This window comes from Sebastes fasciatus, chromosome 15 (genome assembly GCF_043250625.1).
Source record: "Sebastes fasciatus isolate fSebFas1 chromosome 15, fSebFas1.pri, whole genome shotgun sequence".
NCBI classification, from domain to species: domain Eukaryota; kingdom Metazoa; phylum Chordata; class Actinopteri; order Perciformes; family Sebastidae; genus Sebastes; species Sebastes fasciatus.
In genome coordinates, this window is record NC_133809.1 from 13,363,081 (window position 1) to 13,389,065 (window position 25,985).

A 25,985-nucleotide genomic window follows, 5' to 3' on the forward strand; every position below is an offset into this window, starting at 1 on the left:
GCTGATTTTGAGTTTCTCTGTAACAATGAAAAATTAGCATTTTTGTGTCCAATTACCATATTTGAGAATACGACCATGTTTGATTGCGGTATTCACAAACATTACTTATGTAAACGAACCATAACCAGCATTTGACGGTTGTGGTGGCGGGGTCACGATTGTACCTGTAATTTAGCAACATCAAAATAAAGGCGTATTTTTTCTCTGAATGAATGTACATCTATAGCTGCAGAGGCAGATTATCATTCAGTGATGCCTTCCAGGAATGCCGATCGGCTCCTCCTCCTCCTCCCTCTCTCTAGGCTTGCCCTCCCCGCACAGAGGGATGCTGGGATGGAGGGATGGACAGAGGGGATTACTGAGCATTGTCTCATTCAATAGCTGCATGAGTCATCCTGCTGTATCACTCGCACTGTTTGTAACACCCACACAACATCGTGAAGCGCAGCATACACGTGCTCACACAAACGCACACTGCACTCTCCCAACCCGTATGTTGAAGCTGTGTACCTGTGACATTCGTTATACCTCGCTGAATCCTAGTGCTGGCTGGAACTGCATGCAATTTGGCACACACAAACACCTGCACACAAACACTAACCTGCTGCAGCATTAACAACACACACAAACAGTATCTGTCCTCCTGAGCTCTTGAAAGTGAACAGGAATTGGGGAGGGTTTTTATCGCCATAGTGTTACAGTAGATAAATCAAATTATTTTGTGTTTTGTTTTGGACATTGGCTGCACATATATGCTCTGCCATGTCAACTCTAGTCCAGGGGATGCATTGAGTAATTGGTTCTGCACCAAAGAATTAAGCCAGAGTGAAAATGCAAATGGTAAATGCTCTTGTGAAATCCATGTCATGCATAATTCATGTGTAACAAACAAATGTGTGCAAACAAGGAGCTGTTCTCTTACTGTATGAAGTAATGATGAAGCATAACTGAATGGAGTGGGGTGTCAACTCCATCTTATTGTAGGATATATTAAATATATGTTTTAAAGGAATAGTTTTTTGGGATATACATTTGGGGGTATATACATGTTTGTTGTATTTTCTTTCAAGTTATTAATAATTGGAGAGGTTTAGAGATGCTGGTTGACTGAATTTTTGTTATCTTTGGACAGAGATATGAAGCGGTTTCCCCCGTTTCAAGTGTTTTTGCTAGGGATGCACCGATATCGGATTGGATATCGGGCCGATACTGACTCAAATAGCTGGATCGGTATGGGTGACAATGGAGCCGATCTATTCAATTCAGTTCTATGTTTATATACTATATACATTTCATACTGGGATTTGAATTCCTGTTTAAGTTTTGACCAATTTATTGCTGCATTAAAAAGGTTTCAATTGTAATCCCTGTTCATTTTGAAAAAAATTTACCAAGTTGCTGGTGTATGATTTATCATTTTAAATAATAAATAACAATTCAGTAAATTGATATCTATGTATATATTTGTTAGGAAAGCAATGCTTAAGTCAAGCCTGATGTTGTCTTACAAATAAAGGAATGATCGCAGTCACTTCCACACAGTGAGGCTTACAGCTTATTAATTAAACACTGGTATCGGATCGGTACTCAGTATCGTATGATACCCAAAGCCAAGGTATCGCTATCGGTATCGGGACTGAAAAAGTTGGATCAGTGCATCCCTAGTTTATGCTACTCTAAGCTAACAGGCTGCTGGCGGGAGCTTCATATTTAACGTAAAAACATGCAAGTAGTATCGATCTCATCTAACTCTCGGCAAGAAGTGTATTTCCCAAAAATGTCAAACTAGTGTTTTTAAATTGATTTGCATACACATTCAAGTTTGTTTACCTTCCTACTTTTTCTCCTGGAACTTTCCATTTTCTATCATTCATCTTTTGTGTTTTTTCTTACAGTATATACATTTGCCATCTCGCCCTTTGGCACTTTCTTTCCGTTTTCTGCAGCACGCAGCATTTTTCTTTTGCTCTGTTAATCTGTCATTTCTTGCTCTGTCTCTCTCCTCTCCTCCCTCCGTCACTTAATGCTCTCAGTACTGATATATGTGTATGTGAGAGAGTGAGAAATAATAGATATATTTGTTTGCTGAGACGTAGCCGTTCTGAGAGCTCGTTAAACACCAGATAAGAGGCACTCCACAGCATGCAGTGGCAGCAGCGGCGCCAGATAAATCTGCTTGATAAATAAATCTAATCATTTACCCTCTCTTCTTCTCTCCCTACCAGGAATCTGATGGAGAGATGCAGCATGACATGAGGTTAGCCACTTTCACTTTTACCTCCTCTCCTCCTGGCAGTGACACCACCACCACCACCACCACCACCACCACACCTCTCTCTCCTTCTTCTTGTTCTCTCCATCACTCCAGTAACCCCTCCTCTTCCCATACACCTCCTCCTGCTCCATTCAGTGCTCAGCTCCCTCTCTCTCTATCTCTCTCTCTCTCTCTCTCTCTCTCTCTCTCTCTCTCTGCCTACCAGCCTGTCTCCAGTCAGAATTAGAGGAGGCTTTTTCTAAATGCATGCCGCTCTGAGGGGATGCACAGGCACATGAATATTGTGATCTTATCTGCTGAAAATGAGGCGAAAAGCATATAAACGGTAAGGCGAGAAAGAGGAGAAGTGCATGCCTGGTTTTAATAGCTGCTCCTAAGATAAGTGTGCGTGTAGTTGCTTTGTCACACTTATAGAAATAATGATTGTTGTGAGAAGCTGTGTGCCATTCTGTCCATGTGTTGCATAGTCTGTGTGCTTTCACAAAAGGGTTGGGTAGTCTGCTGTGCATTCAACAGTGCAGTATGTTTGGAGAATAAGAATACATGTTGTGCTGCGAGTAAACTGAAGCTTTTTGTCACGGTAATCTCTGCAGCAGAAGAAGAAGAAGTGTCAGGCTACTGAAGACTGTTTGGTTTTGTTGAAGTAAATCTGCATTTTGTTTTTTTTTTTTTTTTTTTTGCTCCATCGATTCAGCTGTCGTTTGGATTTTATTGGCGTGAGAATAATGAGGCGGCAAATGTTTTCACAGCCCTCAATTAACTCTCATATTCATTCACTGGGCAAGATGATACCACAGAGAGGCAATTATGGCTGAACAAGCGCATCATGAGAGAGAAAGTTGTTCTCATTAAACCAAACTCTTCACCTTGTATAGATTAAGAGAGAGAGAGAGAGAAGGGTGAATCCATAGTGTTGTATTTCCCTTGATGAGTTGACTACTTTATATTTCAGGGAGCGAATCATTAAGTCTTCTTCCATACGTTGCCGTTAGCTGTCTTTTATAATCTGCATGTCAGCATAACATGATCATAACATCTAGAAGTTAATTGCTTTCACCTCCAGCAAGTGAGGAAACATTGATTTGTGGAGATGATCTCTGCTTCCTGTTCCATAATTAAACCAAACGGCACCTCGGATAAGGTGCTGTCCAGAGGAAAACTTCAGGTCTTTGAAGTGAGTTTCAAACTTCCTGTGCAATAGGAAGCGCTTTAATTAATCCGGTTTGAAAAAAACGAAACAAAAGATAAATGAACAATGAGTGCTAACCCTTTCGGCACTACAGTGTTGTTTTCTTGCGTTATGATAGCATGTAATTAATGTATCACTACTTCCAACGATGGTAGTAAAATTAAGCTTTGCTACAATACTCTACATGGCATGAGAGGCAATCCTAGTTTACAAATATTACATTTATTCAACCTGTCAAGTCAATTTAGAACATTTTAACACATACAACCAAAACTCCACATTGATTTTTGATGATCATATCAGCCAAATACTTAAATGGATCCAATGAACGGAGTCCAATGAAGTCTTGAAGGCTGTCCAAACAAATCATCAGCTCCAACAAACCCCAGCAGCACACCATGCACTGCTTCTCCTCAGTTTTCTGAAATGATTCTTGTCATAGATAATAAGCCAAAGCTCATCATCAAAGGCTGTTTTTGTTCTTTACTTGTAAGCTGAATTAGATTGTGCCAACTAAATTGAGATCATTGCGTGCTGACAAAACAGCACAAACTCACTGTTTCACATGCCAAATGCACAATATGAAGAGCACAAGAAGAAGAAGAAGATAAGCACATAAAAAAAGTATTAGCTTCATAAAAGTGAGTTTTTATGGCTTTTACAATATTTTGATTGTATCCTTTTAATGAAGATGATTGAAACTTTGTGGTAAGTCATATTTCCCATCTTCTGCTAATTTTCCGCTTCAAAGTTCCGTGTACGGTAGATCGTTGTAATCACTATTATTCTTTCATTATTAGTGTATTAATATCCTCTTTATGAGGTGATTTGCTGAGTCTGATCACTTGTGCCAGTCAGACAGTGGAAATGCTGAACTTTCCACAGAAGTGCCACTGTCAAACTGAAATGAAGGCTGAAATGGTGACGCCCAAATGGGCGCATTATGCTCTTAAAAAATGGACACCGTGTCCCTTAAGTCAAAAGATAACTACTTTTGATTACTGACAGATGAAAATGTTACATCTGTTAAAGTTAACTTTCTGTAAGCAAGAAAAAAAAATCTCTCGGTCCCAATATTGTCAATGTGTTTCCATGAGTCCAAGGGTAGCGGAAGTTTCTTTGTGTACGTACTTTCGGAGCTCCTACTCGTACAGTCATAGCTGATGAGTTTAGTTTTGGATAAACCAAGGACACGAAAGTGATTAAAAAAGTACAAACAGCCAGCTCATTAAAAAACATGGATAAAAAAAGTTGCAGTGGTTTCACTTGACTTGCTGTGACTTTTAATTAGGTCTCTACAAATGTTTCCGCTTACCTTCATCAGCCTTATCTACCCGTGATCCACTTTGCCTCCTGCACTTGCCTCTGGGAGACATCACTAGCCCGCTGGGCCTCACTCAGACTTTGAGGAATATACCTAAAGAGGCTTTGTTTGTTCATCTTCTGTCGTATTTCCCAACGCTAGGCACATAGCATCCAAAAGCAGATGCTATACGAAGGCTCCCTTCAGGTTAGCCCGAAGCAGTTTACCACCTCCCCGCGCTCTCATTTTTCGGTCTAATTATTTCCGAGACGACAAGATCAGAGATTTATTCGGGAGTCATTTGTGAGGGTGGACTACTGTAGCATCTGGAGGTGGTTGATGAGGGACCTGCCTTGGAGCATACCCACGAGGTTGTCTTTGTGTGTGCTCGTGGATTCTCTGATTGAGACCCCTGTGAATCACATGCCTAAGACTTAAGACTCCTTCTCTCTTTGACTTCCCACCTCGCCACCCTCATCGCTCCCTGGACTATTGGAGATACGCCTGTCTGCCACACAGCATTTATAAGGCTCTGCCAAAGCCAACAGGACAGGGTCAGCGGAGCAACATAAGCCTCTGGAGCGCCCATACAGTAAACACAAAGTCTATGTACTGTATGTCAGAAGAGCAGGATGTGTGGCATTTTAATGTAACATATAAAATACAGAGGATAGAGCTCGGGTTTTAACTTAATCTCCCTGTCCCCACACAGGCTATTTTAGCTCTGATGAATTATTCTTTCTTTGTTCTTGCAGCTCATTAATGCATTAGCTCTAGTCGTGATCTCTCTTGTTCAGGGTCATGGTTCAGAGACGGCTCCTTAACAATAATTTGTTCTCCATCTTCTGTTGTGTCAGGCTGCAATAAAACATGCTGTTTCACCAGGCTTTTTGTCAAACAAACAAACACTATTAGCACTCTTACGAGCTACATGTTGAACAAACTGTGCACCTATTGCACCCAATACACCTCAATAAATACTTCATTGCACCCTGGAGGGCTGTGCATGCTGCCGTATGTTCAGCCTACATGCACACAGAGCTCACCAACCCGTGGTCGCCTCCTGCAGTGTCATGCATGGTGGATTTCCAGATGTCCAATCTGGGCTGTGATGATAAAGAGAGAAAAAAAAGCCTCGAAGGTGAAAAGCGCAGGATCCTTTCTTCAAAGGCGAAATGTGCTCGTCATGGCCCTTTGTACCTCTTTGTGCTCTGCAGTGCTGAGCTGAGCTACTGTATGCTGTAGAGTGGCAGGATCCTATAAACAGTAGTCTCTGAATTCAGATTCAGAAGTTATGTTTAATAGTTTATTCAATCCTCTAATGTTTGGATATACTGTAGAAAATAGTTTTCATAAGAGTTTGCAGATAGATAAGTGTGACATGCAGTTACTGAAATTGTACATGTACATTGTACATGTCAACAAAAACGGCATCTCCTTAAAGTGACTAATCAATATTTTTATATTAACAATTGATCACATGATTACTTGAATGGGAAAGGAGTTGCTTGTACTGACAAACCCACTGAGAATGATCACCTGACTGCAGTTCCTCTCTGCTCTATGAAGATTTTTAGTGTATTTCAGCTTATTGTTTTGGTTTTCCAGCTTGCAATTTTACTGTTTTGGCTCATCGCTGTCTGAAAACACACTGTACGCAACCTTCTTAGCACCACACAACAGACAAACAGTTACTAACTAGCTGGTGAACATAGTGGAGCATTGATCAGCTGAAAGAGCCAGATATTTTCCTCTTTAGTTGGTAGAGACCAAAAACGGAGCTAAAAGGAGATTCAATATTGGACTTGAATTCATCAAGATGCCAGAAACACTCCAAATAAATGCTTCTCTGTGTCTGCTGAATGTGTAAATAGGCAACTGTTCACTACCAAGTTCACCGTATTAGCTTAAAAGATGATAATATGTCAATGTGTGTTGCTGCAGGTTTAAATTACTATAGATATTATATAAAGCTATAGAGCAACTACAAATAAGATAAAGATACTTTTTGTTGATCCCATGCTGGGAAATTGAAAAGTAGACTACAACTGTAGAACAAGAACAACTGAGGCTGATGGGAATGTCATTAGTTTTTAGTAGGTATTTGGTCATAAACCAAAGACAATAATGCTAGATGAAAAGTTAAGGGGTTACCAAAGTTATTACAATTTATCCTGAGGGGGACATGAATATCAGTACTAAGTTTCACAGCAAACCATCCAATAGTTGTTCAGATATTTCAGTCTGGACCAAAGCCATTACAGTAGCTTGGCTAAAAACTAGAATACCACAGTATGGGCATTTACTATATGGAAAATGAAGCATAAAGAATAAACATATAATGTACATATACCAAGCATAAATATTGAAGCAGCAGCAGTTTCCTCATAGTTTACATCATTAAAACACTCTCTGTCTACACAGTGTTACAGATACAGATACAGAGAGCTTGTATCTCAACAGTCTGTGAGGCGATTACTCCTTGTCCTCCGCCAGGAGGGGAGCACAGGTATGTCACGACTGTGTTGTCGTGGCAACCTCGGTGAGGACTGAACTCATTCTCTTTGACAGAATTTTAACAATGGAGAAATCTTAACTCAGGCTGTGGTCTTAACAAACACAAGGTACAAACCATCTTTTCGGTACTCTACCTCTCTCTCTCTCTCTCTCTCTCTCTCTCTCTCTCTCTCTCTCTCTCTCTCTCTCTCTCTCTCTCTCTCTCTCTCTCTCTCTCTCTCTGTGTGTCTGACTATTGTAGCTTGTTTGAAAGGTTATGAAGGGGTGAAGAGCGCAATGAACTGCTGTCCTGCGGCGCTGTGTAGCTCTGGAGCCATAATATTTATGTCGGGGAAACACTGATAGAAAAAGAGACAGAGAACAGCATTTTGTTAATACAAGTACAGCAATATGAAACATAAAATCTTTATCAAATGTATTAATTTTGCCGTTTTATAACCACCATAGTTTTTTACTACCCAGGCAGCTATTGTAAAAAAAAAAGGAGACAAAATTTAAAGTGATCTCACAATTGTGCCCTGGGCTAAAAAAAAGAATTAAATTTCGGAGGGCTGAAGTTGTTTTTCTTGATGAGGAGGGAAACATCTTTAGGATTATAGGTGACTTGAACTTCATTTGACCTGATGAATCTGAAGTCTATTACTTTGTCCGAGTTGGGTTTTTTTTCAGTCAAGGGCAACTCTGAAGTTTTGTCGATCTTCAGAAGATATTGAAGGTTTTTTTTCATCCTTTGCACAATGTCGAGAGAGATCTTTTCAGAGCACAATGTCATATGTAGATGAAAGAGAAATTCAAGACAGCCAAGTGGTTCAGCTGTACATTGGCTACATTCTTCAGAAATTCTTAAAATGGGGCATGCAATCTTTCCAGAAACACATCTAGTAGATTATATTTCATACATTGACATTATTGTGAGCAGCACAGAAAGATGAAGTTGGTATTAAGCCCAAGGCCTAGTGCTGACTGCACAATCATATCTATTCTATACTTTCAAAACTTGAAATGCATTGACACGTACGATTGACTAATTAGAAGAGTCAAAGCGAGAAATTTCTTAATAACTTAGACACCCAAACCTGACCTGAGGTCAAAACTATACACAACAATATTGCATAAATTTGACTGATCTGAAACCTGTTGCTTTGTCAGGACCTTTGTCAGGTCAGAAAACGTACAGATAGTTGGAAAGAGCTTTACAAGGACCCCTTTCATTAGTCAATATGGAGCTTTTAAAAAAATACCTGTTTAAACTACTGTTAACCTCCTGCTCACCCGGTTTTACTCAATACATTAACCTTTACAGGAAACTCAGTTTCCCTGTTTACAATTTCAGAAACCAATTTACTGACAGAAAGTTGGGAAGAATAGATTACTTAAGAGTACTACAGCAATGTTGTATTACATGTCCATAAAGTTGGGTGACTTGCAAGAGGCAGATTAGAAAGACATTTACTTTCTAGTATGGGTCAAGGTCCAAAAACACTGGATCCTAGACTTCCCATAATGCAACTGAAGCTACTGACCGCCTTTGCTTATGCTTATTTCACACTTACACAACTTCAGAGGCAAATCAGCGTTGGCTCAGCACTTGCAAATCGAAGCTTGAGCGCTATTTGTGAACTGTTTAAAGACGCGAGCCGAGAGACTTACCGGTGCATCGCTTTCCAGATATCTAGCATGCTAAATATCTGGATCTGTCAGGGACTCTGTCAGGGCGCTATAGCGCAAGACACGGGTTGAGGGGAAACGAGCGGTCGCCTGTACCTGTGTGTGCCATTTGCAACACGGACCCAAGTTATTGTTGCACCTAGGGGGTTGGATGTTGGAATGAATGACACAGTGACTAATGTACAGTACATAGGGGAAATGGTAAAGATGTGGAGACAGGCTATTTTGTGAACTCACATCAACAAGCATGACTACGCCCATGTCACTGCTTGCGAATGTTTTTGTGACAAAAAATAGTTTGGAGACCAGACATACTCATCTGGGATTCCTCCTTGTAAAAGATCTTGTAGTTTGTGGGAAAATCACAAAGACTCCCGATTACAAGACACGCAAGTTGTGTAGTGGAAACAGTACAGTGATCTGACGACTTTGAAAGTCGTGTAGTGTGAACTTGCCTTTAGGAAACAGCAAAACAACCAAAACTCCTTCCAGAGCCACAAGACATATTAATTGCTACCAAAATAATGTCTAAAGTTGACGATTAAACCTATTGTTTCGCCTCTGTCGTGATGAACCAGTCAGATCCAGTATCTTATGTTGTGCTGTGACAGATGGTGATCCAGTCAGTGCAGTGATATATAGCACTATGCAGCATAATAAAGCAGGTTTAAACTGGACTATGAGGAGCTGTGAGCTGCCAGTAGCACACTGTAGTAAGTATGGTTTGGCAGCAGTAAGTTACAGATGGAGCCGCAATTTACTCCCCATTTAACCGGCAGTACATCTCCTAAAGCTCCAGTCTACTGCCACGTGAAGCTCTTCCATCGAGGCAAAATGGCTTTTATGTCACTTAGCTTAAAGACACTCTGTGGGGAAAATGGTATTGACTCGCTTATTGGGAGCTGAAAGAAATGAATACACTAATCAGCGGTTTGCTTTATTGGGAAATTAACTACCATTCCTAAAGTCTTAAAGGATATGGAAAGTTCACAACTTTCCAAGCCTATCTTTAAATAATCAGTCAGGTTATATAAAAGTGGCTTGCTATAATCATTCCTCCCGTTCATACCGGACATTCCTTCCTAATGTGCTTTCATTGTAAGAGTCTGCAATCCTCACTCTGCGTAAAAGTGTATTCAAAAGCTCAGCTGAATCATCCACTCTCTGAATTAGTCAAACAGAGCACACACCAGCCCTGAACTGCACAACACAACACACACACCACAGCGAGGTGTGGGAAAACTCCCCCGTGGCGACTCCCGCTGTGGCTCCCTGATGTGACGTGATCTGATCAGGAATAGTGTGAAATATGCCTACAAATTGTCAAAATTGATTGAACGCTTGCTGTGTCCTCTGAAGCCTGTTAGACATACGCACACACGCTTCTACTCTACACAAACAAAACATTATTGCTATGACTGACGCGTTGTTTAAAGGGCCAAGGATACATGAAGGAGCTGGAGGGAGTTTGATGAGTCACAGCGTACCGAGGGAAACAATTCATTATCATTTAATTTATCCCCAGGAGTTTTTTTGTGTTGGAAAATATGATTATGGTCACAAAGCCAGACAGTGAATTAAAGCATATTTGCTGTGTGGCCGTGGACTGTGTTTGACATCACCTGCAACCTATACTTCTCTTTGTTAGTGCACATCGAATTCCTGATTCATACCCTCATCATAACTACAGTTATAATGCAAATGTTATCGATGACATTTTCGGATGATTTGATACAACCGCAAATAAAAACTATTACTTCAGGCGTTTTTATTATTCAAAGTTAGTGTTTTAAAAGTTTTATTAGTTTCAAGGCCAACAAGTTTTCCCTCCTACTCACTTAAGGTTGAGTCTTTTGATATGTAGATAGAAACTAAAAAAAGAGGTAAACAGTGTGGGGATCACTCCTCAGTTGCATTTCTTGTCTTCAGGCAGCAAACTGTGTTGACTAGTCATCATCATTGCTCTGGTGACTTAATCCACAGAGCTGTTTTTCTGGCCGCTGGTAGTGGAGCATGCACAAGAGACTGTTGTATTTCTGGAGTCTTGCATCAGAAGAAATACACAACTCGTGGCTCTCAAGTTAAGCCTCAACCACTGTGGTAGATCACACCAAGGGAAAAAAAGAGTTAAATTATGTTGCTAATTATCACCACTTCTACTCTTGTTTGGTCTCTTTTGGCTTTTAGGCTGTTTGAGTCTTATCCTTTTGAGTTATGCAGCAGTTGAGATGCATTTTGAGTAGGGCTGAGCAATATGACGATATAAATTGTCAAATTGATATATAACTGTATATTTTTCTATATTGTTTCTATCGTGATACAGGCTCGGTTTATATTTATTTCTGTACTCGAGTTTTTTAAAATGAGAAAATACTCAGTGCTTTTCATTTGTTAAGTATTTAATTCACACAGGAGTAAAAAACAATAGGCTTTACCATGTGGTTATTTCATATAGACTATTTATTGATTAACCAGAAAACATGCTATATCATGCTAGAAGATTTTGCTATATCGCCCAGCCCTAATTTTGAGGAATAATTTTGGTATATTATTGCAACTCAGGTCTTATCTTTGTAGTTTTTCCCTACTACATTATTTAACATTAAGTTATAAGGTGTGGAAGGGCAGTGGCATCGCTAAAGACAAGTTGGCCAAGAAGCACTGCCAGTCAGACAATCGCACAATTGCCCAGAAAACAAAGGTAACGGTAAAATGATTACCCATCACAGCTTACTAGACAGATGTCCTGGTTGAACTTCGAACTATAGTGTGCTTTGCAATGAGGGAATATTACCGACATTATGGGATTGCTCAACTTTCGTTTTACCTACAAAAATAGTGGTTAGACATTGTCTATATAATGCATTTGACTTTGATACCAGCTAGATTCCCAGTCATTGTTGGTTATTTGCCACGTTGATCACAGTCTTTCCTTCCTTAAATAGTAGTTTCTGTGTGCTACCAAACCTTATAGCAATAGTTTTGGGGAATACTAACTGTTAAAATGGCAGGTTGTGGTTTCACAGGGGATTATGTGCCAGACTATATCTTGGCCAGGCTCAGTAACTTCCCAGTGTCCACGGGTTGCCTTACAAGTTGTCATTGTTGCACTTTGTTTTTTGTACTGATTAAACAAACTAGATGTGAACGTGTTAACTGGTGACCTTTACACGTAGTGGAAGGCAGATTTTGTTACCTTTTAGACAGAGCGAGGCTAGCTGTGTCTCCCTGTTTCCAGTCTTTATCTACATGGTATAGATAGTCTCACTACCAAATAAGCGTATTTCCCAAAATGTCGAACTATTCCTTTAACAAAGTAGTTTTTGTGCCTAAACATAACAAAACATTAACATTAATGGTAGCAGGTTAGAAAACGGTCACATTTGTATTTTTTGTGGTTTTGTAAGGCTCTGACAAACATGTTTCTAGAGGCACCAGATCAGCGACATTCATATGGGTTAATAGGGAAGGCAACGACAAATGGATTTCTTTGCAGCAATATCACCATGCTCCCAGATCTCAGCAATTATTTTGGTTGGGACAATGTCATCATAACCATTAGAGACGATGGCCAAAACAACAAAAATAACACCTATGGAGTTATCCTCTAGGCTGGGTCATGAAGGTTTACTGTTTACAGGAGATACGATGTTTGTGTCTCTGTGAGTTGCTCACTTAATAGTAGACTTCAGGAGGGATGGCACAGTGGCCATTAAAGTTTAATGTCCTCATTTGGTCACTATGAATAGTATATCTGCAGGCAGTGGGCTACCTCGCTCACCTCCTGTAGCTCATTTCTAGTAAATCAACCTGCAGGCTCCATAAGGGCTCCCTATTGGAGATACAAGACGGATGCTAGCTGGTTGTGACCTTTAGTAGGTTTCACATTAAGGTTGTTTCTTTTCTAAATTAAACTGGAGTCACTTGCTGTTGGAGCCATGAAAGAGAAAAAGCACACCGGCAGAGAGTGGGAGGTGGAAACTGCCTGAAGTAGGTCTGCAGCATTACAACAAGCATTTGTTGTACTCCCTGTAGTGTGCATTGTCTGATCATTATGACAAGTTGTAACACATGGGGAAAGTTTTTCAGGTAAACAAGGTTTACTTGTGTTTCCATCCACACTATAGACTCCTCTTAACACTTACTGTAGAGAGGAAAAGTGTGCTTGATTTACATATCTCTTGTTTTTTTTTAGTTTCTCTAGCAGTGTAGAAACAGCAGTAAGCCTATCGAGGTTCTCTGAGGACTTAGATTTGTTCCTTCATGTGGATAGTGTTTACCTTGCCAAACAACACCTGAGGCCCTGAGATCTGCTGTTTACCCCCCTGGGGGAGGTGTGAAGATACAGTGAGGGTACAGTACTTCATATGCACTGCAGGAAAGTGTGTATTTCTGTTTGTGCATGTGAAGATGGGTTCTATAGAACCACACTTACTTACCAATTCAGCAACTATTTCTGTCGTCCTTTCTCTCTCTCCCCCTCTGTGACTTGCAGATAAGAAAACGGCTACTGCAACCATATTAACAATGTTTCCAGAAACCGCCATTGTTTCCCGGGCCAGTGTTGAAGGGAGATTAAAAATAATAAGTAGTGGTGCCATTAGAAATGGCGGCAGGCGACAAAACATTCATTCCAGTTTGTTGTTGAACTGTTACCCTGCCACTCTGCGGGGACTGATAAATGTTGCTGCTGGTCTCTATTTATGTATTTATGCTTACTTGGCTCTTAAGGACGAGACATGATGGTGCTCAAATATATGGACTTATGGAAATGTTTGCGCTCCAATTATATTATATATTTGTGGTTGTAAATTGACCGTTCACTAAGCCACACCCCCCTTAGTTACTGTTGCTATGCCTATCAAGCTTTCCCCTTCTCGTGCAGCACATAATGCAGTTTACGATCACGACGATGGCAGATTACTACTCACAATTCTTTGTAATTTTTGAAACAATGGGTTTTCAATTTCATACAGAAGTAGACAAAAGCAGGCTTCTCATTTCTAGCCGACGATTGTGGACGGCTGAAAAGACGACTGTCACTATCAGGTTTTATCAGGAATAGATAGCTAACATACAGTAAACTAATGCGAACAAAAGCTTGTAAAAAAAGGTCTTGAATATGTAGCTAACTTTGTGTAAAAGTTAACATCCTCACTAGTTGATGATCCACGAGACATGGAAATAAAGAGACACCGTTGTTCTTGTATTACATTGCAGAGCTAGTTAGTGCTAGTGTTATAAATACGATAATGAAAATGTAAAATCTGATTATTTTGTGTTTAACTGAACACTGTTTACATACTTGGACAAGCAGAGGTTAGATTTATTCTTTATTTGTTCGTATTTTCAAGCAGCAAGTTTCACTTTTAACGATATCAGGCAAAAGGTTTTTAGGGTGAGGACTGACTGGTGTGTTTGGCAAATACAACGGGTTTGGTTGCTGTTGCTGGGGTGAAAATCCAATAAAGAACACCTCAGAGCCGCTAACGTTAACCTAAACTCTAATGGTATCCAGGGCTGGCTTCTATATAGTGACAAAATACTACGAAGTGGATGTGTTAGTTGTGAATGGGCGCATTTTATACGTCAATATCGCAGGCGATCATGTTCATTTAATTGTGGGACGCCGCAATCATGATCGCGATTAATATTTTGATTAATTGTGCAGCACTAGTTTAATCTATTCCTTTTACTTACTTATGATTTTGGTTTTGGAAAAGCTAAAAAAGACATACCACTCTGCAAACTCTTTAAAATTGTTCTTATTACAGCCCAATACTGACGGCTTCAACATGTGGAGAAATCCAAAGCTTGGCAGACCATGCTAAGGAGATGGTTCTACCAATTGTTCTTAATAGATCTTCCATTTTCAGGTGCAATCATTTGACATTTTATGATTTATAACATCGCATTGATTGCTAATGGGCACTGATATCAACAACACCCATCAACTGCAGCTGCATGAAGAAATTACTATTATCATGGCATTTTATGCTCACTAGTGGCAGGATATTAAGTTCTCACCGCGCTGGAGACCTGAGTTCAAGCCCTAGCACCACAGAGAGATGATGAAAGATGGAAATGGAAACACACAGGCATTCATCATAACACTGATTTATTGAGGAATAACCTCTGTGGTCAGCTGGTAAATAACTCACTATTCCATAGGGTGCTGCAGTTTGTGGTGGCTGCATTCAATTGTTCCCAACAAGAGAGAGAGAGAGAAGTAAATGATGAAAAAGGAGGCTCAAGTGATAGAAATATTAATCTTTCTACATTCAGTGTTGTAGTTTTCTTTAGCAGTGTAACTAGTGTTGGTTTCAGAAATGTGCTTATATTTTGGATAACAGAATTATAGGAAAAAGATCTTTGTGTATTGATCTCTCAATGGGAAGGGCAAAGTTCAACTGGCCGTGCAATAACTCAAAGTACTGCATGCTATTTATGTTTGTTTACAGAACTTATCTAATTGAGCCCCCAGCTGTGCTTCGTCATACCAAACTGGCTCATTTTCTGAATGCACCCAAAATCTCTGTTTTTCTCTGGAGTCAACAGAACTAAATGTGCTGCTAAATCTGTGGGACTTCAAAGCTGTTTTTCTCTGCTCTCTTGCCAGGGTCATCACAGATAGCCAACTCCTATCTGCCTCCCCAGGCAAGACTTAGAGCTTTCACTGTTGGTTTGTGGTTAGAGTTCAAACTTGGCTTCAACATCCAGCCGACCAGAAGCAGCAAGCAGAGGCAACAACTATACACACATGAGAGCCGAGGCAGAGAGAAAAATATGAAAAAGATATATATTGGCAAAACTGCCCTCAAAACACAGAGAAATGGTTGCAAACATCAGAAAAGAAGGTAAGATGAGTCAGTCTGGGGAGTGTTTTTATACACTAAAAACATCAGCCTCATTATTGGGGGATCCATTTCATTCATTTCGACTAATGGAAATGGATTCTCATTGGGAGGTCATGCCCATTAAAAAGCCATTAAAACATATTTTGGCATCTATTCATTCCCATCATTCATCTTCATATCTCTTGTCATGTATCAGCTGACATCTACATCCAAGCTGCATTGCACTTTACCAACAAGTCTTATACATCTGGACACAAAAACAATATAATACCCTAAAAAAAATAATCAATGGCTGTGCACTCAGACTTAATTAAACTGGCATTACAAAGCGATAAGAGCCCAGAGCAATTTTCACATGTTCTTACAATAGCTCTCTGGCTCTCTGCCATGCGTGTTGTAGCGCGAACGTGTCGAGCTGTTAGACAGCGGAGAGGTTGTAAAGATTTTGTTTTGTTGTAGCGTCAGGCGAGCAGAGGGGGCTGAACCTGCGAGCCTCAGCATGTTGGATACATAAACTCTTCAGTGACTCATATGTCTGTCAATAATTCATAAAAAGTAAACAGTTCAACATTTTGGGAAATACACTTATTTGTTTTCTTTGCAAGAGTGAGATTTGCAGGCAAATGTGGAGCTCTGCCTTTTAACAAACATATGATGAGAGTGGAATCTATCACTACACTGCATATTTTTCAAATAGTTTATCTATTACTTTAAAAATGTGGTGCATGTTTGTGCTGTTTTTGACCACGGACAGATGTTTGTTGACTAGTCTAACATCAGGGTCCATGTTTATGGGCTTATTTTTGCTTGGCTACTTATATACTGACTGCTTGATGAAGGCTTAATTAGTGGAGCTCTTCAACCAAGTACCCAGACATTACAGGTAGTTCATCCCTCGTATTGACACAACACAGTCAATAAGTCATTCTGTGGACACCATTTTCTCCTCCTTTACTGCCAGCCTCCTAATTGAGGCTCTGGGCCGAGGTGGACTTGGAGGTGCACCTATTGCGCCTGCTGGTTGGCAGCGCTGAGCCATCGAACCTCTCCGTGAGCCAAGTATCCATCAGTCTGGCAAAATGCTAGATCCCCCCAGAGCTTACACAGCTCCTGCTCCCCATCTCTAGCCTTTCATTATCCCCATCCATTCCCTCAGTCACTCCCAGTCTGTGTGTTTTCATCCCCCTCACTCAAACCTGCATCAAAAGACCGAAATATTGCTCCCTGTCTGGTATGTTGTTGCCGTTGATGGTGGTGGTGCTGAAACGGTACTATTGTGGCCTCTCACTTACACTCTCTCATGCTTTTTCTGTCTTAAAGGGGAACTACGCCCATTTTCAAAATTCATACATGTTATTCCTATGTTCTAAGACAGTCCAAAAAATATTAGTAAACCTGAACAACCCTCTCCCAAATCCAAAAACTAGAGTGCTTAAACTCAAGTTGGTGATGTCATGGGTTATAAAGTGTGGAACTGCTCCAAATGAATCTCGTCAGCTCGTGTTTACAACATGGGAAGTCATGTACGCGATATGCTTGCCGTTCAAGTGGTCAAGTCGTGCGAACACCGCTGCTAAGAAACGGCATTATTAACGTTACTGTCGGCGTCTAGAAGCCACTAGAGGCTAACTATTTAGCAAGCTTCAGAAACTTGCCACTTACGAGATTGTGAATACCACAAGAGGGGGGCGTTCATAGTGACTCTTCTCATGAGCACGGTAAACACAACCCCATTTGAAGGCACTATATATGGGTACAATTTAAGTTTCACAACTGAGAACACTGCTAATAGAATAAAGCTTATTTGGGTATAAAAAATAAAAACATTCTGTTGGTCCACATATTCAGTCTCCCATTCATTTTCCATGGAGCAGTTCCAGACTTTATATACCCTATGACTTCTCAAGTTTGAGACTTCTCTGGTTTCTGGCGTTAAGAGGGAGTAGCTCATGTTCACAAATATTGATTGAACTTTCTTAGACCATGGAAATAACATATTGGGATTCTTAATTTAGGTGGTGTTCCCCTTTAAGCTGCCTTCACATGATAAGAAATTTGTTCTTCACTCACCGCAAAGTAGGGCGCAGAGCCTCGCAGAGGCAAAGCGCAGCACAGGTATAATATGTCATTGAAAAGTGTGCAAGGAGCACCATTAACTATCTCTAGGCAACAACAACATTCTCATTGATTGTGCTTTGAAAGGTCAGCGGCAATCGAGGTCAAAGTTAAAATAATTTGAAGTTTGAGTGCAGCGCTTGGTGGCAGTATAGCGCGGTGCGCCACGCCAAGGTTAGCGCTTCCGTCTAGTCGGGCAGCACCGCTCTCCCTGTAGGAAATCATTGGCACAGCCAGCCAAGGGCGATTTTACCGCTAGTCATATGTGGGTGGCTTTACTCACACACAAAAGCCGTGGTCCATACTATATTTTCTTTTTCTATGAATCACCCATGGTCTGTGTCTGGGGGCAAAAAATCCTTTCCTATTCTTTCAGAGGTTCAATAGGGGGGTTGTTTAATGGAATTCACCATTACACCGATGGGAGCTCCTTTCCCAGCTCTGCTCCCTCCCTGTGAATGGGAAATGATTAGTATTCCTCCTTCATCCATCTCCTCCTCCCCATCGGCCTGCTTTCCCCCGGCCGGGGACCTCTCTCACTCAACTGAATTACACTCCAGCTACACTTCATCCCGTTTCCTCCGTCTCACACAAACACATACACACTTTACTTTTTACTCTGTTTTCTCTCCCTCTCTCTTGCTTGGCTTGATGAATCTGACAAACTTTGACGGCAATGAAAGTACTTCAGTGTTGTGACTGTGTCTTTTCTGTTCTCTAAAATCTCTCTGCTGCACGTTCAGCTCTATCCACGACCACAAGGATGACCTCCGCAAGCGCCTGTCGTACACCACCCACAAACTAGAGATGGTGGAGACGGAGTTTGATTCCACTCGGCAGTACCTCGAGACAGAGCTGCGCCGGGCCCAGGAGGAACTGGAGAAATTTACAGAGAAACTACGCAGGTGTGTGTGCAGATGTGCATGACTCGGTGGGCAGCTTGTCTTTTTATGTATGCATGAACTGTCATTTCCCCCCCCCAGGAAGAAACACCCCCAAAGTGTCAACGAGGAAATTAGATGATAGATGAAGTGTTTTTCACACGCAGTAACGTCATTAAAGACCATGACGGTGGCACTCATTGCTCATTTGCAGCCCAGTATCCCAAGAAATTAAGTCCATATTGGACCAATTCCACACCTCCACCTCAGTGTTAATTTCATTAACGAAACCTTTTTTTCCATGACGATGGTGAGACGGCACCGACGTCATTAAACACTAATGGCGAAGATATCAAACATGCAATATTGGTGGAGAAAAAAGACAAAACTAAAACATACAAACAAAAAATCTCTAATTTTTGTCACTTTCCTCCCTCTCTTCCTCTCTCTATCTCTGTCTCAAACACATACAACGCGCTGCTGCGGCACTCAGTCCGTCTCTATCCTTCTTGTCTCACACCTCAGTCCTGACGAATGTGTTACTATAATACATAAAATTGGCGGTTTGCAGGTCGAGTCGGGTTCGGGTAGATTAGTAACACATATTTTTACATGTTGGGTGGACAGATTGTCTCTCATAACGGGCCGCATGTGAAATAAGTTTGACTAAAATGACAAAAATGTTCAATATAATCTGATGACTAAACAGGATTAAGATTAAATTACTGACAAAATTAAGAGAGAACACATTTTGACTTAAATCGAATGAGTTTTCGGTGACTAAAACTGGACTAAAACTGTGAAAGATAAAAATGACTAATAAGCATTTTCGTCTTAAGTCTAAGGCTAAATCTAAAATAGCTGCCAAAATTAACACTGCTCCACCTGATGCTGACACTCCAGGAAGTAGTTGTATGGAGCGCGTCTGACTTTCATGCAGGAGACCAGAGTTCATGCCCTGTTACAGACCTGAAATGAACTTTGGTCTTTTTTTTAAAACTGTAACCATGATCTTATTCTCTCCCTAACCTTAACCGTATTGTGTTGCCATCTGCAGATATTGTAAAAAAGGAGAATTTGAAAATAAATTAATTGAATTTACTGTAATCCAAGGTTTTGCAGAACCGTCCAGTATTGATGATCTTTTCAGCCAATAGGTTTGCAGCCTTTTTGACTTCATTACCTAATTGGCTATTGCTGTTTCCTCAAGGTATTGGACGCCCCAATTCACCTTATGTGGTCCTCTGGTTGGATAATTAACATCTATATATATATATATATATATATATATATAGAATAAGCTGTTTAAATAAACTCTTTCTTGCAACTTGGAAAGCAGGCAGTGTGGTTGCCGGTCTTTTTCATTATGATCGACACAACCCATTCCCAGCCCTCTTGTGCTAATTTTAACCATCTGAATGATTGGTAGAGCTCGTTGAAGACAAGAGTGCTGCCTGACAGACTCAGGTCTTATGCTCCTCTTAAATGAGCAACAGCACTCGGTGTTCTTGCTCATAATGGCCGGTTTTGTTTGTTCTCCATCAATCAGTGAACCACTCTCTTCCAGTGGCTCTCCTTCATTTTCATTTACGCTCCCTCTGTGTGCCCGCTCAAATCTCTTTCAGGTCTTTGTTTTGTAATGTGTCTTTTGCTTCTTGTCTCCACTGCACACTTTCCATATCTGTCTGGTTAATGGAGCCATAAATGCCGGTTTATCAACACTCTCTTAGGCCCGAGAGCTAATTTGAAAATGCGATACTGAACTGAGAGGTGACATGATAAAAACACCAGGAACAAGTTAACAAATAGAGAGTCGAGGTCCTGTTCCATTAAGCTCACTAATGCGCTGGAAGTCTACCAAAGAGCAATAGTGATTTAAAGAGAGTGAGAGCGAATTAAAAGGAGAAATACAAAAGAATAAACATGTTAGTCTTCAGTTGTAGAGTCAGTGCTTATGTATGTTTACTGATTTGCTATCATAAATTATTCATAGTATGATTATGTATTTTTCTTCGTATCTCCTGCTGTGGCGATTAGCATATAAACCCTTTATATACTGTGTACTTTTGAGGATTTTTATCCTGAGTGAAATCTGAGTCAGTACTCCTGCAAATACCCTCCGAGATTCTCCGTCAGTACCCCGATGTAGTAATTCATTTATTTCTCAGTTCTAAAATTATGTGGAGATTACTGGTGCTTATTCAGCTGTATGAACAGTAAAAGCATTCTTTAGTCATCATGTGTTGTGCTTTGTATTTGAAACAGGCCATAATGATTCTTCTCTGTTGTTCTAGGATCCAGAGTAGCTATGCAGCTCTTCAGAGGATAAACCAGGATTTGGAGGACAAGATGCACAGAACGGTAAGAGACTCCTGCTGACGTGTTTACAGTTTTAACGTCACATTGCTGAAAATATCATATCAGTTTCAACCAAAGATCTGTAAAAGTCGAGTGTAAGAAAACATTTAAGGTACATCAAACATGTTGACTGATGATCAAATACCAAAGTCTTGATATTACCAGATGTTTGTTTTTAATACAGAAACCTTTACCTGACATATGTACTTTCTGAGCAACACATTTCTGCATTTCCACTTTTGTGCTTTTCATATTTTACTTATAAGTGAATGATGCAAGTACTTCTTCAGTAGGGGTCACACATTTAAACTGGCATCTTTCCAGCTTCTCCAACCTTGAAGCCACGTCTTGCTTGTACAGGCTTCACAACTCTGTGACTACATTTTCACATTTCCTGACTGCTGTGGTTGTTTGTATTGATATTAGCAAGAAGTGCAGACTCCTGGTGGTGTCTGTAAGTACCACAGAGCTCTCATATAAAAGATGTATGAAGGTGATGAGGATCTGTGAGCTCTGCCACATACTTACACACACACACACACGCACACACAGCTAAACAGCTTGCGACCCAAAGTTTGACCTGGAATCATTTATTCGAGAACATGCAGTCCTGCAGTTACTAGGAGACCATTACTACAGTCTGCCTTTGTATGAAACTCTTCCTCTTTCCCTCTTAGATTACACAAGTTGTTGAACAAATGTTGAAGAAAAGGATGTTGTCTTGGCAGCAGGTGTTTTTTTTCAGCTCTGTACTTTGTTTTGTGAACAATGAATTATCTTTTCAGATAAATGGAAGAGAAAACAGACGTGTTAAAATTGAGTTGAAAATAAAATAAATGGCTTACAGTAAGTGTGGTAGAGTTACTAGTTGCGGAGGCATTTTGACCCACTGTAACGATATGTTCTTGAATCTCCCGGATAGTTTGACGATGCTGTAGGTTTATGTTTTGTCCATCAGATTTAGTATTTCCACCTTGTTTCTGAGAAATCATGTTTTCTTCCATCATTTTGGTATAATGGGTGGTGCTAAATACTACAAAACCCAGGAGTCTAAGCTGCTAATTGATAGGAGAAGAAGCCAGTCAGAGGTGTCACACGCCTGATGCACCTGATGCAACTCAGCAGCCCTTACTGTTCGATCAGGGCTGAGCAACAGCTGGTTCAGGTGTGTTACAGCAGAGAGCAGTTTAAAATGGGCAGGTAGGGGGTCTGGAGGTCTGGAGCTGGGAACCCGGGGTCTAGGTTATAGGCTAGAATAAATATAATGAATTAAACGGTATTTAAAAGTTTTCTGAATCTTCTCTATTGATTTACAGAATATGATTTAACATGGCAAACGTTTCCAGAAGAATTAAATGTTTAGACGAAGGCTGTGATGTGTGTAAATAATAACATAATTATTGTAGCAAGTTTTGTTTTTAAGCTTTTTGGGCCTGGTCTATAGTAATAATAATAATGGTCCAAAATTATATATTGCATAGTTTTAGGTCAAAACCTTTAAGATTTTCTTGGGGGAGAACCCCCAAACCCCCACGACAAATTTATAGCAGTTCTTGGCTTGTGATGTTTGCAAGTCTTTAAATGAAAAGACTGGTCTTCTCGTGTTGCCGCTGTGCACACAGGACTACTTGGCTCATTAACCTAGCTTTGTCTTGACTTATTGTAGACTTATTGTCTTAAAATGATGACTTTCATATGCTGTTTACTGATGAGGAGGGCAGTCCATTTACTATTTGTTGCTGTCCATTGACTGGTGGTTCTTAAGTTGCCATGGCATATTATGAAGAGAGTGAACGGCCTCCAAAACGTCCGTATCCCCGGGGCCTCAAGTCAATATTAAGGCGCCCCTGGCTTCAGCCCACTATTGGTGGCAACCTAGCAGATTTTAAGCTTAGCGATTGGATGTTTCCTGCCGAGATGCTCCATGCGAGTTTTCTTCTTTCAATATCTTTTGTGTGCATAAGCTTCTACCTTGGACTTTTTATCAGAGATGATTTGCAACCCTGAGGAAACGTTTCTAAAAAACAAAAATGTATCTGCCAAGTCACAAAATGTTCATACTGCACATATCTGCAAAACGTTCAATAATTAGTATTAAATTAGTTTTTCTACAATATCAGATCTTACAATACAATATCCGCTTGTAGCAACTAAAGCATGATTAATGTTTTTTATGATTACGTGGAAGCACTCACTGTACTTGGTGAAGGTAAGGGAGAGATCCTTGTCATGGTTTAATAGTGAAAAAAAGATACATAATACAGATACATAAGTGTTTAATTATTTTACATTTAACTGAAAACCTGAAACCCTGTTCTTAACAAAAGTGCTTTTGTTGCTAAAACCTAACCACACACAGCACTAAGGATGTGAACCCATATCTCTGTTGTCCTTTTTGAAGGTAAAGAAATAAACATTTTTATGACATACCATACTACGGTTGCAGTGCAGTATGTGAGATTTTTCTAGTATGAAACCAGTGGTACGCAAATTGAATACTATTTCCAGTGAAATATTTTTTCCAAATACTATACTGAGATTTTTTTTTATTTTTTAAGAAATATTATACTATAACATTTTTTCATTCTTTCGACATACTAGACTATGACTTTTTTATTGTTTTCGACATACTATACTATGATTATTTTTTCCAAATACTGTACTATGACTTTTTTTCGACATACTATACTATGACTTTTTTTATATTTTCGACATACTATACAAAGCCTTTTTTTGACAAACTATACTATAACTTTTATTTTTTTCGGCATACTATACTCTGACGTTTTTTGTTTTTTCCACAGACTATACTATGACTTTTTTTCTTTTTTCAAAATACTAATCTATGATTTTTTTTCAAAATAATATACTATGATTTAAAAAAAAAAAAATTTTGTCATAGTATAGCATGTCAAAAAATGTCAACAAAATAAGTTATTGTATAGTATGTCGATAAATTTCAACACAAAAAGTCATAGTATAGTATGTCGAAAAATTTCATGAAAAAAAGTCATAGTAAAGTATGTTGAAAAATTTCATGAAAAAAAATCATAGTAAATATGTTGAAAATTTTCAAGAAAAAAAGTCAGCACTAGTTTTCATGAAAAAAAGTCATAGTATAGTGTGTCGAAAAATTTCATGACAAAAAGTCATAGTATAGCATGTCAAAAAATGGCACGCGAAATTTTACCAAATAAATTCATAGCATAGTATGTCGAAAAATATCATGAAAAAATGTAATATTATAGCATGCCAAAAAATGTAATGAAAAAAAGTCATAGAATAGCATGTCAAAAAATGTCATGAAAAAAAGTCATGGAATAGTATGTCGATAAATGTCATGAAAAAAGTCATAGTATAGTATAACGAAAAATTTCATGAGAAAAAAGTCATAGTATATCATGTCAAAAAATTTCACCAAAAAACGTCATAGTCGAAAACTTTTATGAAAAAGTCATAGTATAATATGTAAAAAAAAATTCATGAAAAAAAGTTAGTATAGTATGTCGAAACCTTTCATGAAAAAAAGTCATAGTATACTATGTAAAGAAATTCATGAAAAAGTCATAGTATAGCATGTCGAAAAATTTCACCAAAAAACGTCATAGTATAGCATGTCGAAAAAAATCCACATTATAGTATTTATGGGAAAAAAGCCATAGTATGGTATGTCAAAGAAATAAAAAAAACTCATAGTATAGTACGTCGAAAAAAAAGTATTAGTATAGTATGTTGAAAAAAGGTCATAGTATAGTTTGTCGAAAAATAAAAAAAAAGTAATAGTATAGTATGTTGAAGCAATAAAAAAAGCAATAGTCTAGTATTTCATAAAAAAAAAAAAAAAGTCATTGTATAGCTGCTGTACAAAAAAATCATAGTATAGTATGTCGAAAAAATCCACAGTATATTATATTGGGGAAAAAAGCCATAGTATAGAATGTTGAAAAAAAGTCATAGTGTAGTATGTTGAAGAAATAAAAAAAAAAACAATAGTATACTATGTCAACATTTTTAAAAAAAGTCATAGTATATAGTATGTCGAAAAAGGGTCATAGTAAAGTATGCCGAAAAAAATAAATAAATCATAGCATAGAATGTTGAAAAATAAGCCATAGTATAGTATGTCAAAAAAAAATAGAAAAAGTCATAGTATAGTATAGCTGGCTATACTATAGCATGTAAAAAAAAAGTCATCGTATAGCATGTTGAAAAAAGTGATTAAAAAGTCATAGTATAATATGTTGAAAAAAGCCATGGTATAGTATTTCGTAAAAAATTCAAAGTATAGTATGTCGCAAAAAGTCATAATATAGTATGTTGAAAAAAGTAAAAGAAAACTCTATAAAATAATAAATATTCAATTTTGTATGACTTTTTTTTAACATACTATACTATGTCATGACTTTTTTCAACATACTATACAATAACTTCTTTATAATTTGTTTTGACATACTACACCAGGGGCTCTCAAAGATTTGATGACTGACTGTCAGTTTTCCAGGATATGATTTAGGGCTAAACAGGAAAAAGGCATGAATAAAAAAAAAAACTAAACTTCTTTTCCATCTCACTTCCACGTGCAGAGTTGTCTACCAAAATCGCTAGCTTACGTTAATAATACTAGCATTGATGACAGCACATATTTCCTGCAACACTTGTGAGGTTGCCACTAGTTGCCTGGCAACCAGTAGCTTTCTACAAGGTGGCATTCCTAACCTGACAGACGCTTGTTAGGGGGGCGCAGTTTGAAGCAGTAGGTTAGTAGTGTATTAAATGTATGCTATTGAAAGTGAAAGTATTGAAATGGACCATGGACGATTAA

General features: G+C 39.1%; 1 protein-coding gene across 4 annotated transcripts in view; it reads left to right on the forward strand.

The window, feature by feature from the left end:
- Positions 1–25,985, forward strand: part of begain (brain-enriched guanylate kinase-associated) — a 153,879-nt gene that overhangs the window by 104,030 nt on the left and 23,864 nt on the right. Inside the window, exons 1-4 of one of the 4 annotated variants that reach the window (XM_074661083.1) lie at positions 2,129–2,257; positions 15,572–15,809; positions 18,668–18,829; positions 21,100–21,166. In XM_074661083.1, coding sequence (XP_074517184.1) covers positions 15,739–15,809; positions 18,668–18,829; positions 21,100–21,166 — 300 coding nt within the window. In that variant the 5' untranslated portion in view covers positions 2,129–2,257; positions 15,572–15,738. Of the gene's footprint in view, positions 1–2,128; positions 2,258–2,445; positions 2,601–15,571; positions 15,810–18,667; positions 18,830–21,099; positions 21,167–25,985 lie in introns of those variants that run through there. The other 3 variants (XM_074661082.1, XM_074661084.1, XM_074661085.1) reach the window with 3 other exon arrangements.